Below are 15,340 nucleotides of genomic sequence, written 5' to 3'. Positions count from 1 at the left end.
TTTTAAAGACAAATGAAAAGAAACTCACACCAGTTACGGGGAATTTAAATCCCTCCAGTAACTGTATGTGCTCTCTCTAGACAGGCTTCCCTATCCCCTAGTTGCCCAGGAATCCAAGAGTAGCTTGGAACAAAGAACTTAAGTTTCTCTCAGTTTACCTGTGAGAAACACCACTTTTCACACCATTTTACCTGTGACATCCCATTAGTGACAGCAGGTCTCAATACAGATTTGTTCTGCCGACTAATACAAGGGCAGTTTGCTTTAATTCCCCACTTGCCCCGGGCAGCATGTACCATGTCTCCAATATTGTAAAGAGCTGGAAAAAAGATAATTATAATAATAATAATCAACCTTGGAATACTTTACATTATCTCTCTCAAGCCTTACAACATTTCAATGAGGTAGCAACTTGTACCCTTGATTTCTGATGATGAAACTGAGACTCAGGGAAGTTAGGTTATTTGCTTAAGTACATAAAGTTGGTAAGTGAAAGTACTAAGACTTTAACCCAGGTCTATGTAGCACTAATGTTCCATACACATTTAACCACTAAGCTACACTCCCTCCCTCCTCTAGTAAACATTAACAAGGTGTCCTTCAGCAGAAACTCTAAGGGTGGATTCCTTAATATTCAAGCGTTATGTAAACGTTTTGAAATGTATACTTGAGATTTAGGTACTTTACTATAAGTTGGAAGCTATTCTGCTTGCATACACTGGGGTATAAAGATACAAGGGGTGGTTCCCCAAAGTGAAGGAGACTATAGGCAGGGATTCACCAGCTTCAGTGTGTGAAAGTATGTTAGTGAAAGTATGGAAGCTGGAAATAGACTTTCTGGAGGAATCACTGAAGTAAGTTGCCATATGACCATTCATTCCTACTGGTAAGCTGCCTTCTTCCTGGTTTCAAGAGCTTTGATTAGCTTCGGCTGGATTTTTTTTTTTTTTTTTAATATATTTATTTTTGGCTGCACCATGGGGTATGCGGGATCTTAGTTCCCTGACCAGGGATTGAACCCAGGCCCCCTCCATTGGAAGCATGGAATCTTAACCACTGGACCATCAGGGAAGTCCCTCAGCTGGATTTTTATAAGCCTAAAAACAAAGGTCTTTCTGGAAGCCAGGGGACTAGCTTTTTCTTTCCTTTTTTTCTTTTTGCCATGTTACACAGTTTGCAGGATCTTAGTTCCCCAACCAGGCTTAAATCCGGGCTCTCAGCAGTGACAGCACAGAGTCTTAATCACTGGACCACCAAAGAATTCCAAGACAGGCTTTTTCTATTCTGGCCCTGCTGACCATAGGAATGTAAAATGACATCTGAAAAGCAATACACCCCTACACCCAGCAAGGTGAGGTAAAGTATGTGCCCTGGAGGCATATAATCAATCTAACATTTCTGAAGATTCAAAGTCTCAGAGCAATCTTGTGAAGCTTAAAAACAGTCAAGCTGACATAAACCATTTTACCAAATTTTATAGTGTATACATTATAACTTAAAAATATTTTTCTCCCACCAAATCTAAAAAAGGAATGCCTTTTACCTGTGCCAGGGATTATCTGTGTGGGCATGAGATTCTCTGGTTCATGGGACTGCCCCTTTGCACACTTCAACCAGGAGAAAACCTCTTCATCACCCATCTCTTCTGTCTCTGAAACGGAAATGAATGACTTTCCTATTTATGAGGGTCAGAAGATGTATCTCTCTCAGTGAGTGACAGTTTCAGACTCTAAAGGCCAATTTTCTCATGGGTCAAAGAAGATCACAGCTAACTTTTATTTATTTTTGGTTATACAGTTTGTGGGACCTTAGTTCCCCAACCAGGGATAAAAACCATGCCCCCTACTGTGAAAGCAGAGTCTTAACCACTGGACCACCAGGGAAGTCCTTAACTTTTAAAAATACTGCTTCACTGAGGTATAATTTACATAAAATTAGTTCAACAATTTAAAGTGTACACTTCAAATTCAAATATGTTTGAATTTCGACAAAGGTATCTAGTTGTAGAAAACAGTGTGACATTCAGAATTTAGAACATTACTATTCCTTCCCAAAGTTTCCTTTAGCCCTTTGCAGTCAATACCCTTTCCTCAAACCCTGGCCACTAATGATCAAATTTCTAACACTAAAGTTTTGCTTCTTTTAGAATTTCATATTACTGGAAACATATGGTATGTCATCTGTCATTTGTGTTGAGATATTTTCATTTGGCATAATGATTTTGAGATTTATCCATATTGTTCCATGTATAAATAATTAATTCCTTTTTATGTCTGAGTGCTGTTCCACAGTTTGGATGTACCACATTTTGTTTACCCACTCATGAATAGTTGGACTGCTTTCAATTATTGGTGAATAGTTGGATTGTTTCCAATTATTGGCTACTATGATCCAACCAGTCCATCCTAAATGAGATCAGTCCTGGGTGTTCACTGGAAGGACTGATGCTGAAGCTGACACTCCAATACTTTGCCCACCTCATGTGAAGAGTTGACTCATTGGAAAAGACCCTGATGCTGGGAGGGATTGGGGGCAGGAGGAGAAGGGGACGACAGAGGATGAGATGGCTGGATGGCATCACTGACTCGATGGACATGAGTTTGAGTAAACTCCAGGAGTTGGTGATGGACAGGGAAGCCTAGTGTGCTGCGATTCATGGGGTCACAAAGAGTCGGACATGACTGAGCGACTGAACTGAACTGATGAATAAAGTGCTACAAACATTCAAGCACAAGACTTTGTGTGGACATATTTTCATTTCCCTTATACATACTAGTAGAATGCTAGTTGATGTTTAAATTTATAAAGAAATAGATATACTGTTTTCCAAAGTGATGGTACCAAATTGCATCCCTACCAGCAATGTTTAGTAAGTTTTAGTTGCTCCATATCCTTGACAGCACTTTGCACTCTCAGTTTTAAAAATGTTATCCATCCTAGTGGGGATAGCGGTTTCTCATTATGGTTTTAATTTGCATTTCCCTAGTAAGTAATGACAGTTTTTTCCATGTGTTTATTTTTCATTGACCTATCTTCTTTGATGATGTATCTGTTCAAATATTTTTCCCATTTAAAAACTGGGTTGTGGGGACTTCCCTGGTGGCACACTTTCAGTGCAAGGAACTTGGGTTTGATCCCTGGTCCAGGAAGATTCCAGGTGCTTTTCCTTGTCTTTTTAATGTTCTAATTTTTTGGCTGTGCTGGGTCTTAGTTGCTGCGTGGGCTTTTCTCTAGCTGCAGATAGTGGAGGCTACTCTCTAGCTGCAGTGTGCGGGCTTCTCATTGCACTGGTTCTCTTGTTGCAGAGCATGGGCTTTAGGGCACTCGGGCTTCAGCAGCTGCGGCACACCGGCTCAGCAGTTGCGGCTCCCGGGCTCGAGAGCACAGGCTCCATCAGCTGTGGCGCACAGGCTCCATCAGCTGTGGCGCGCAGGCTTAGCTGCTCCACAGTATGTGGGATCTTCCCTGACCAGAGATTGAACCCATGTCTCCTGCACTGGCTGGCAGAGTCTTTCTAACTGAGCCACCAGGGAAGCCCTTCCTTGTCTTTTTTTGAAATTACGTATCTATCTAGTCAGTTATTTTTGGCTGTACTGGGTCTACTGTATCAGGGGCTGGTCTTCCCTGTGGTATGTGGGCTTCTCGTTGCAGTGGCGTCTCTAGTTGCAGAGCACAGGTTCTACACACATGGGCTTCAGCAGCTGTAGCACTCGGGCTCAGTGTTGAGGCTCACAGGCTCTAGAGTGTGGGTTCAGTAGTTGTGGCGTATGGGCTTGGCTGCTCCACAGCATGTGGAATCTTCCTGGACCAGGGATCGAACCCATGTCCCCTGTGTTGGTAGGTGGATTCCTATCTACTGTACCACCAAGGAAGTCCTATATTGCTATTACTTTTGCTTTAAACAATTATTATTTTAAAAAGATTAAAAATAAGAAAAAAAGTGTTTTATATGTACCACATATTTACCATGTAGCACATTCTTCATTCCTTTGTATAAAGCCAAATTTCCACATTGTATCATTTTCTTCTGCCTGAGTCACTACCTTTAACTTTGCAGCATGGGTCTGCTGCTGATAGAATGATGAATTCTATCACTTTTTCCATTCCTGGAAAACTATTTCACCCTAGAAAGATATTTCCACTAGGTATGAATTCTAGACTAATAGGTTTGTTTTCAGCACTTTAAAATGCTGTTCCATTGTCTCTAGAGAATAGTTTTCTGACAAGTTAGCTATCATTCTTATCTTTGTTACATAATGTGCTTTTCCTCTTGTGCTTTTCAGCTTTTCTCTTTACCACACTGTTTTTCAGTAAGTAATTAGGATGTGCTTTGGTGTGTTTTTCTTAATGTCTTTTTTATTTGAGGATTATTGTTGGACTTGTAACATTATAGCTTTTTCATCAAATTTGGAAAATTTTTGGCTTTATTTGTTCCAATACTTTTTCTATCTCTGCTCTCCTGCCCTTTCTCTTTCTGGAACTCCACTTACTTGTTTGGGAGACTACCTAATGTATCTGGTAGTTCAACAAGGCACTCTTCAACTTATAAATTTAAGTCCTCTGTCGGTACTTACTTTTTTATAGTTTTTATTTTATGTCTTCAAGTTCACTGTTTCTTCTGCAGTATCTAATATGCCACTAATCCTACCTAGTGTAATTTTTTTCTGAGATCCTTTTCATATCTAGAAGTTTCATCTGGGTCTTTTACATGTCTTCTATGTTACTCATTATGTTTTCCTTTATGTCCAAGCATATTAAAAGTTATTTCAATAGCTGTTTTAACGTCCATTTACAATAACTCCATCATCACTGTCATTTCTGGATTTGTTCTATCGATTGTTTTCTTCCTCCCAGATTACTGGTTGTATTATCCTGGTTGCATTATTCTCTTCTGTACACCAGATCTTTCTTCACCAAACGCAGAGCTTTGTGAGTTTTACGTTTCAGAGTACTGGATTTTGTGTAATCCTTTAAAGAATGTTTGGTTTTACTGTAGCGTATAACTAAGCAATGCAGATGAATTTGATCCTTCTAAGTCGTGCTCTATACTTCATTATGGCAGCTCCAGAGCAACCTTATTCTGGGACTATGTTAGTTCTACTACAAAGGGTGTGACCCCTTTGGACTCTATCCAATGTCTCTCCACTCTGGCTGGTGGGAATACAAATTGTGAGTTCTGTATACTAAGTTGAATGGCTTGAGGACAGTTTCCTCTGATGTATGTGCAGACCACTATATAATAAAAAAAAAAATTGAGATGATTTCCCTAGATCTGGTGTTCTTTCTGTAGCACTTCAGTACACTGCCTCACTCTTCTCAGATTTTAATCTTGGTCTGAACTTGTGAGATTGCCAAACTTTATTTTAATTGCCTTTCCTTGTGGTAAGGCTAGAAACTGCCTCCAGGCAGTAAACTGGGGCAACTGTAGGACTCACCTTGTTTCTTCATCTTTCTGAGGGAATACAGACTCAAGCTGCCTGTTGTCCAATATCTGAAACTGTGAAAGTGTGAAAGTGAAAATCGCTCAGTTGTGTCTGACTCTTTGAGACCCTGCAGTCCATGGAATTCTCCAGGCCAGAATACTGGAAAAGGTAGCCTTTCCCTTCTCCAGGGGATCTTCCCAACCTAAGGATCAAACCCAGGGCTCCCACATTGCAGGCAGATTCTTTACCAGCTGAGCCACAAGGGAAGCCCAAGAATACTGGACTGGGGAGTCTATCCCTTTTCCAGTGGATCTTCCCGACCCAGGAATTGAACCGAGGTCTCCTGCATTGCATTGCAGGCGGATTATTTACCAACTGAGCTATCAGGGAAGCCCTCTGAAAATGTAGTTTTGTATATTTTGTCTGATTTTCTTATTGTTTATGATAGGAGGGCAACTTCTGCAGAAGTTTATCTTTCATGGGCAAAAGTGGAAGATCTTAGCTGTGTAACATGCAGTACCTAGTGAATGTGTTAACCACTTGACATACATTATCTCATTTAATCCTCAAAACAATGCTGTGAGGGACATACTTGTATTATCTTTGTTTTACAGACAAGGAAATGAGTCTGAGGGGTTAAGTAACTAGCCCAAGATACCATAGGTGGTATGATAAGATACAAAAGTAGGATTCAGATCCCAGTAGTCTAAGCTCTAAATCACTGTTACAATGGTTACACTGTATCATAGAAGAGGGAAGAATGATGAAGTCAAGGGGCAGGGAAGATTCTTGGCAGGTAATAAGATAAAGCAAAAAGAAAGTGAAGCAAAGAATTTGAGTAGACATTTTTCCAGAGAAGATAAACATAGGGCCAAAAAACACATGAAAAGATTCTCAACATTAGTAGTCATCTGGGAAATGCAAGTTAAAAATCACACTATATACTACTTCACAGTCACTATGATGGCTATAATCAGACAGATAATAACAAGCGTTGACAAGGATGTGGAAAGTTTGCAATCCTCATACATTGTTGGTGGAATTATAAAATGGTGCAGCTACTTAGGAATATAGTTTGGCAGTTTCTGAAAGGGTTAAACATAGAACTGCCATATGCCCCATCAATTCTACCACAAGGTATATATTCTCAAAAAAATGGAAACACACATCTGCACAAAAACTTGTAACAAATGTTCCACTATTCATAACAGCCAAAAGCAGAAACAACCCAAATGTCCATCAACTAAAGAATGGATGAAGAAAATGTAGTATATCTATACAATGGAATATTACCTGGCAATACAAGGAATGAAATACGTGCTATAACACGGATGAAACTTTGAAAGAGAATGCTAAGTTTAAGAGGCCAGTCACAGAAGGCCATACATTGTATGATTCCATTTATATGACATGTACAGAATAGGCAAGTTGATAGAGACAGTAAGTAGACTGATGGTTACCAAGGTTTAAGGGGGGAAGGAATAGGGAGTGACTACTATTGAACGCAAGATTCATTTTTGGAGCAATGAAAATGAAATTAGATAGTGGTGATAACTATATAAACTTGGGAATATACTAAAAACATTTGAAGTGTATACTTTAAAAGTTTTAACCTTCTCAGTTAGGCTGGAGTATTGGTAATTTTAAGACCTCACAATGTGACAAAACATAAGCTAAAGAAGGGGCCCATAGCTATTTCTGCTTCAGTTTCCAAGTCCACACCTCCACTGACAGTTTACCTTCAGCTGTATAGGACAACATTTGCTCACCACTGCGTGGTCGGCTTTTCCTGAGCCTGTAACAGTCAAGGCAGACCCCAAATCCGCATTTGCGACAAACCCAGTGGATGTTGAAGAGGGTTGTTTCACACACATCACACATCTCCCGTACACCTCGAACTGCTCGCTTCCATGCCACTTTCTCTGGTGGAAAAAGGAAGAAGAATACTGTTGGCACTGATCATCCTGAGCGAGAGCAAAAGTTCCCAGATCCACTGATTCCCATTCAAGCATTTTGTCTAGCAATTAAACTCAAAGATTCATGAAGTTCGTATTTCTATAATTGTTAAGAGAAACAAAATACATGGAATTTCTAATATTTCTGAACAAGTGTCAGTGAGAATGAATGCTATATGTTGTCACTTAAGATACTATAAAATTTTCAAATTGGGGAAGCTTGAAATAAGAGGATTTTTCTCTTTAAGTATAGGGCATAATTTTATAGTACAATATTCCTTGGTCTAGAAATAGGGTATAGTATCTCATAGACATGGAAATACCATAAATGTATGAATAATCTGGGTTTAAGGTATGAAACACAACAACCAGTAGCACTTAATCTATTCACAAACCATCAAGTATTACTACTTACTGACACAAATTAGTTCAAAGCGAAGAAAATATTCAGAGTGAACCAAACCCAAATAGGGATCAAAATGCAAATTATGGCAACTGTGCTACAAAAATGAAAGACAAACAGGGAACGAAATTTTAGTCTGTTAAATGCCAAAAACGAAAAGACTGAGGACTGCTAGGCACAGGTACTGCTTTAGCTATTCAATTTACTTCATATAGAAGTTTTAGTAGCCTTAATTCATCCATAGAAAATGCTATCTGCCACTCATTCCACACTTCACTTTAAGCAAAAGAAAATGAGTTTCCAACTAGAACTGCCTAGAAGACAAGCAAGAGGGTGCCTTACGGTGTGGCTCCACCATCATCATGGCCTCCTTCTCAGACATCACAAGTTGGCAGAACTGGTCTCCAACATTGGCCAGAATGTATTTTGAGGTTTCTAGGTCTATTCCTTCTGCTAGGGAGGAAGAGGGAATCCACAGGTTCATGGCATCAGGGTCACTTTGCTGAGGACTCAGAAACCCTTCCACTCGGAGTACACCTTTTCGAGTGAAGATCAACCTGAGATAGGAAATACACAGTCAAATACACAGTAAATAGCAGCAACCATGCAAACCAACACCCACTTAAAAATCCTACGACCTAAAAGAAATTAACTGAGACTTAATAGGAATCAGGCAGAGTTAAGAACTTGTACCATATTTGACCAACACAGTATGCACTAATAGAAGGGCTTATTGTTAACACTTATTAGGTCCAGGTTCTTTAAAGAGCTGTCTACCAGTTTCTCTAACCACTTATTCCATACCAGCAACCACACCAGTAAATGTGACCAAAGAAAAATACAGATCTGTGCTCACTGTTACACTTGAAATGCCTGTCTGCTTACATCAGGTAAGCCTTTAATGCTTGTTTAATATCTTCTTTCTTTTCAGAACTCCAGTATTATTTTCCCCACGAGGACCTTGCTAATTATTTCACTAAAAAATTTCTGCAAGGAGCCAGCAGAGAGAATTCCCACAAGCTCCCACCACACTATCACATATTGCTATACCTGCCCCCATGTACTCCATCTCGTCTTCTGCTACTATGGATGAACTAGTTCCTAGTGAAGACCAATCTCCCCACCTCTGCTCTACACCTTATCCTCTTGCATAGGCATCGCTTCACTTATTCTGTTCTACATCTATTTTCCTCTCTTGTCGTTGTTCAGTTGCTCAGGCGTGTCCGACTCTTTGCGACCTGATGGACTGCAGCACACCAGGCTTCCCTGTCCTTCACTGTCTTCCTGGAGTTTGCCCAAAGTCATGTCCATTGAATCGGGGATTTTCCTCTCTACTGAATCACTCTTGTCAGTATTTGAATGTGCTATCTCAGTCCCCTTGATCCCACATCCTCCTTCGTTTATCTGTTTGTAAGAGCAAAGTTTCTTAAGAGATTTGTCTATACTGATAGTTACCAGTTCCTTTCTCTTTTATTTTCTCTTAAACCACAACACTCAGATGTCCTCTCATCAATCTACCAAAACTTTATTTTGGCTGCGCTGTGTGGCATATGACATCTTGACTTCCTGACCAGGGATGGAACCCACATCCCCTGCAGTGGAAGCACGAGTCTTCTACTGAACTGTGAGGGAAGTCCTAAAACTGTTTTTGACAAGGTCATTCCCCCCTGTTAAATCCAAAGGTCATTTTTTGTCCTTAACTGACCACACCCAATCACCAGCATTTGCCAGAGTTCATTATTCCTTCCTAGAAACACATTCTTTAGTTGTCTTCCAGAATACCTCACTGGCTGTTCCTTCTCAGTCTCCTTTACTAGTTCCTCCTCATCCTGAAACAGGAGGGAAGAGGGAGGGCACAGACTTTAAAAGAACGACGTAGCCCAAGGAACACGACATAAACTGATTAGAACAAACAGGTCCAAGACGTCAGAGTGACTTCCACTAGACCTTTGAGCCTCAGTATACACTCATTAGAACACATCAGCAAAGTAAATTGACACACCCACCAGTGCCATCACAGTTCTGAGGCCAACCATCAAAGACCCAAAAGTGGGCGACGGCCCAACTCCCGGAAATCCTTGCCCTTTCCCAGGATGACAGAGGATGAGATGGTTGGATGGCATCACAGACTCAATGGACATGAATTTAAGCAAGCTCTGGGAGTTGGTGATGGACAGGGAAGCCTGGCATGCTGTAGTCCCTGGGGTTGCAAAGATTCAGACACGACTGAGTGACTGAACTGAACTGAATTTCCCAAAATAGTTGGAATAATCCTCCCATCATTGTTGTTGGTCAGCTGCTAAGTCATGTCCAACTCTTTAGGACCCCATGGCATCACCACATGTGGGATCTTAGTTTCCCAAGCAGGGATTGAACCTGTGCCCCCTGCAGGGGAAGTGCAGAGTCCTAAACACTGGACTGCCAAGGAAGTCCCCCATCAAGTAGCCTCTCTAGCCTCCCCACATATCAATCCTCTTTCCCTTCTTTATCTTCCTCATAGTTAAACTTGTTTTTCTTATTTATTATCTGCATCCCTAACAAGCCTCCAGAGGGCTGGAATTTGATGGTTTTGTGTACTGTTTAATCCTCAATGCCCACAACAATGGCTGGCACACATTAAATGCTCCATACACATTTGCTGAATAAGTGAATCCATGCCACATGGATAAACCACTTGGATTTTTTTATTTAAAAAACTAACGACTCTTGAATGATTTCTTAGAAGAAATTCCTCTTCTAAGTTTATCAAGCAGAAGCAACGTGAGTAAATAGCTATTGTTTGGTAAAAGCAAGGGACATTTCAAGGATTTTCAACAGTTATCCCTATTTTAAAGAAGGTTCACGTTATCTCCTAATCTTACTTCCCCTTCTTTCTTAGGGGACACAAATTACTCTAGCACTAAAGAGGAGTAACTGGTTAAGCAAATCTATAATACAAAATGGCATCCTTCTGCTCACATCACTGGTTTTAAGTGGAACTCAAGTTAGGAATAAGAACACAGTTCAGGGGGCAGCAGGTGAGACTGTTAAATTTCAGTTCTCTTAAGGGCAAAGTCATGTATCATTTCACAACCTAAATAACTAATGAGATGGCAGAACCTTAGCACAGACTCTGAGAGCAACGGAGTTTAGGAAAACAAGAAAAAGATGCTGAAATATGTTTACCAATTCAGAGAAAGAGTGGAAGTTATGTATCACTAAGGAAACTGGGAAGGAGACGAAGCGAGGAGTTTGGGTACCTCCGGAAGTGAAAGAAGCGGCAGGCCACAGTGGAATCATCTTGCTCCTGTTCCTTAAACTTCCGATACCGCTCCAGGCGGCACTCACGACACTTGTGCAGGTGAGGGGCTACATTGATGCACGACCCATCCTGCAGGAAGGGCTCTCCAGACTGCTTCAGCTTCTTTACTTTGCTCACATCTTTCAGCACTGACTGGCCCACTGTGAGAAGGCAGAGAGAGAAATGGTTGGTCAGGAAAGGTTTAAAAGAGATGCAAAAACATAATCCTCCTGAGGACAGACATTGTCCTGACCTGAGTCACTCCTTGCACTGGATGGGCATGAGCCCATCAGGTCCATCCTTGGCAGAAAGGAGCAGAGGGAACAAAGAGGCTTCAACTGGGAAATAAAAACCATGGAGAATTTGTGGGAAGTACCCCATGACAATTAAACAACTCTGAGTATGGGTGAGGAAAACTCAAGAAGGCAGAAGGTAGCTTCTTGCCATCAGCCCCTCAGGATACAACTGTTCTACTAATCAGGAACTCTTGGGGTTTCTATGGGAAACCAAATCTTAATGAGAATGGTAACTTGCCATTTTCTTAGACACTTGTCTTTACACAATTTCAGACCATAACCTCACTCCACAGGAGTTAATGGCTTTTGAAAGAGGTTTAAAACCATAAATATGTGACAGAGAGGAGCAAACTGAGGAGCAGTTCTCTTGCTTCATCAACTCTACTAAAGGCTGCTATGTGAGAATAAAGACTAGTACTGAGTAGCTCCCCTAGGTTCATTAAAGGGGAAGGACCAAAGGCAAGAGAAATACACTAAGGGAGGAAAGAGCTCCTGACCAAAATTAACAAGACTATCAAGACTTTGTGGGATTATCATTAATAGGACAGATAGCCCTCTTACAGTGCTGGTTTAAATCAACCCTGCCTTGAACCAGATGATCTGATGAGGGATCCCTACTGCACCCTTTGGACTATGTAATTCTATGAGATTATAGGACTTTCCATGAAAAAGAGGGCCTCTGCTGCCCAAGAGCACAGCAAGCATTTGAGGCAAGTGCCAGAGCCAGGCCCATGGATAATCTCAGCAGGATCACCTTTCAAGGGAGCAGTCCGAGGCCGGCCCTTGGGGGCCTGCTTCCCTTTGCCTTTTCCCAGCAACAGCTCAGCACTGCGTTCCCCATTGGGGCCCAGCTTCCCCATCAGGTGCTCCGGAATCCCCTTCAGGCCGGTCTTGGCTTGCAGCTGCTCCTCAGAGTCGCTTAAATCTGACAGGTCACTATTGGTACTGGAGTCTGAGTCCTGTCTGCAAGCCAAGCTTCGCTCATCCAGTGAGAACCTTTTCACAGCTTCAAAAGGAGCTTTGTTCTCCTGTGAAAAATCTGCTGGGGAGGACAGAAAGCTGCCTGAGTGCCTGCCAAAGACGTTACTAAAGGTTTTAAGGAGAGGATTGTCCTGCTGCCCAGGCCCCACAGTTGGCCTCTCCTCTGTGGGGCTGGAGGAGAGAGTAGGCATCTCAATGGGCTGGGTGAGGCTGCTGGTGGGGGAACTGGAGCGGCCATTCCCCATGGCAGAGAGACTTGGCCCCCCAGTGGTAAGAGCTGAGCCCAGAACACCAGACACCAGTTTGGAGGAGTCAGTTGTGATGAAGAGGGTTTTCTTCTTTGCTAAAGATGCCGAATCAGTAGAGGAGTGAGACTCGGGCCAGCTGGGTGCTGCCTTGGAGGTGACAGTGGTAGCAGAGGAAGAGCTACCTGAGGCCTGAGATGCAAAGCTGCTGAAAGGGCTATGTTCAACTTTCTCCACAAATGCCAAGAAAGGGTTAGAAGGCTCTTCTCGGGACAGTTTCGGGGGCTGTAAAAATAGATTTTCATGACTGTCTGGGGTGCGGGCATTTAGGAGGCTCCGTGGGAAGGCTGGCGTGAGGGTGGGCATGGACTCTGCAGGCACTTTCCGATCCACAGAGCTGCCAGCCTTAGAGCCTGATTTAGTGTCTGCTCCGAGAGTGGATCTTCCTTTACAGAGGCTCTCAAGGCTTTGTTTAAATGAGTCTCGACTGGAGGAATCATCAGCTAAATTCTCTGAAACGGTAGTGAAGTAGTTACTGGTGGGTAAAGTTTGGGACATGCATTGAAAAAACAAGTTTTTGGAGAGATCAGAGTCTTTCTGAGACTCTGGTGCTGGGCTACAGCCAAAAGAGAAGCCCAAAGGTTTGTTCTCTGTGGCAAGAACCCCATTGGACTGGCTCCTTCCACTTCCAAAAGTCAAAGCTTGTGATGAACCCGGAAGAGATGCTCCAAATCCAGAAGAGGCCAGGATAGAATTCCTTGAATTCTGAAAAGAAGATAGCCAGAGTTAGTGATGCTGGCTTCTCTTGACAATCTTATGATATCTTCTTGGACCTAGGCCAACATTTCTTATGGGTCAATCAACTTTTCTCTCCTACAATTCCAGGAAAACTGCTCTTATAACTGTTACTTCACCAGGAAAGAAAACTGCTACAGACAACACAGAGGGGTCTTTAGCAAGGTGAGACAGAGATGGCAGGATGAAATGATACCCTTGGCTGTCAGCCAACTGACGGTCAAAGCATCAGGAGGCTGTGTAGGCTTCTAAGTTATCTATTTAGAAATGAAGACTCTGCCAGGGAACTGAAGAAAGGGGTTCCCGAATGTAAATGAGTTTTTAGTTTGAAATAGAGTGAAATATTACTAGTGACCCTGTAATATTAATCTACCTCAAAGACCTTAGGGGCTATGGTTAAAGTTTTGGTTGATTTAAGTCATTGCAAATTGCCCACTCTTACAAAAATGACTTCAGCCCTATGAAAAGCTCATTGTACATTAAGGAAAATCGCTTGTCTGAAATTGTCTGAAAATCGCTAAGATGGACCCAAGTCAACGTAAAAGCTGAATTATCTGTTACTCTTAAAAGTTAGACCTAAAGGTGCTAAATTAAAGAGACATCCCAGTTACTGAACACTTCTGTTATCATTATGATTTAACAAGTCTCCAAAGTGGAAAACTGTAGATACTGATAACACCCACCAACAAAAGCATTCAGCATAACAAACTGGAGAATGACAAAAATACTCTTTTTTTAATACCTTAAAAATGCTAACTTCCGCATTTGGATAAAGAAGGATGTGTACATAAAGAGGGGTTAGAATCACTTTCATGTAGTATATCACACACTCATATACGTGGATAATACAGAGAAATATCCATAGGCAGGTAGGTACAAGTACTCACATACTTATATTCACTTTAAAGTATTAGAAATAAAAATTATTTCATGACTGCTTAATAGATATGTAGTTTCTCCTGGGAGAGAAGAAAATTTCTTTATGTAGTAGTGATGGTTGCATAACATTGTGAATATATAAATGCCGTGATACTGTACACTTCAAATGGTATAAATGGTAAATTTTATGTGTTAACTTAATTTTTAGAAATGTAACATATACCAGATAAATGAAAGGGTGTTGTTCAAAAAAAAGCGGGATTGGGGGGAGTTTCTTCTTTAACTATGTAAGAGGAGTCTACATTAGGACTTTCTTTGAGGGTGGCAAAGAGGCATGAGAACCAGGCAGGCCCTCTACGGCTTGCCTCCAGGTAACATCTGCTACAGAGACCAGTTCATGGCATTTCAATAACTTAGTTCATGCTCCTTTTTTCTCTTCCTTCCCACTAACCAAAAACCACTGACTTAAAACTCCTCCAAATAAAAAGAGAATAGACAGACACAGCACTGATGCTATGCTGTTGTTTCACTGGCTGGATCTGGCCAGGTCCCTTGACACCTGCATGACTGCAAGGAATAAGCATAAGGATCTCAGGTTTCACTACTAAAGTTACTCTCTAAAAATAAACACACACATGGACTTCCCTGGTGGCTCAGTGGTAAAGAATCCTCCTGCCAGTGCAGGAGACATGGGTTCCATCCCTAACCCAGGAGGATCCCACATGGTCGTGGAGCAACTAAGCCTGTGTATCACAACCGAGCCTGTGTTCTAGACCCCAGGAGCAGAAACTACTGAGCCCATGTGCCTCAACTACTGAAGTCTGAGCACCTAGAACCCATGCTCTGCAACCAGAGAAGTCACCACAGCAAAAAGCCCTTCACTGCAACTAGAGGAAAAGACAGTGCAGCAGTGAAGACCCAGCACAGCCAAAAATATTAAATAATAAATAAATAAAATTATATAAAAAAATACACACATGAATGAAAAATAATTGGATGCTCTTTTCATTTTCCTACAACTGATTAAATTTCAAATCCTTTTCTTATAAGAAAGTGATGACAAACTGATTTCAACACAATTTT

The 15,340-nt window shown here is 41.5% G+C and overlaps 1 protein-coding gene across 4 annotated transcripts in view; it reads right to left on the bottom strand.

The window, feature by feature from the left end:
* Positions 1–15,340, bottom strand: part of KDM3B (lysine demethylase 3B) — a 56,291-nt gene that overhangs the window by 15,705 nt on the left and 25,246 nt on the right. For 2 of the 4 annotated variants that reach the window (XM_065918637.1, XM_065918639.1), the window contains 6 exons: positions 12,112–13,348; positions 11,021–11,222; positions 8,124–8,338; positions 7,163–7,345; positions 1,544–1,651; positions 192–319 (listed from right to left, as the gene is read on the bottom strand). In XM_065918637.1, coding sequence (XP_065774709.1) covers positions 192–319; positions 1,544–1,651; positions 7,163–7,345; positions 8,124–8,338; positions 11,021–11,222; positions 12,112–13,348 — 2,073 coding nt within the window. The remainder of the gene's footprint in view (positions 1–191; positions 320–1,543; positions 1,652–7,162; positions 7,346–8,123; positions 8,339–11,020; positions 11,223–12,111; positions 13,349–15,340) is intronic. The other 2 variants (XM_065918638.1, XM_065918640.1) reach the window with 1 other exon arrangement.

This window comes from Muntiacus reevesi, chromosome 1, assembly GCF_963930625.1.
Source record: "Muntiacus reevesi chromosome 1, mMunRee1.1, whole genome shotgun sequence".
NCBI lineage: Eukaryota > Metazoa > Chordata > Mammalia > Artiodactyla > Cervidae > Muntiacus > Muntiacus reevesi.
Note: the sequence above shows the minus strand (reverse complement) of the source record. Positions and strands in the feature narration are given on the sequence as shown.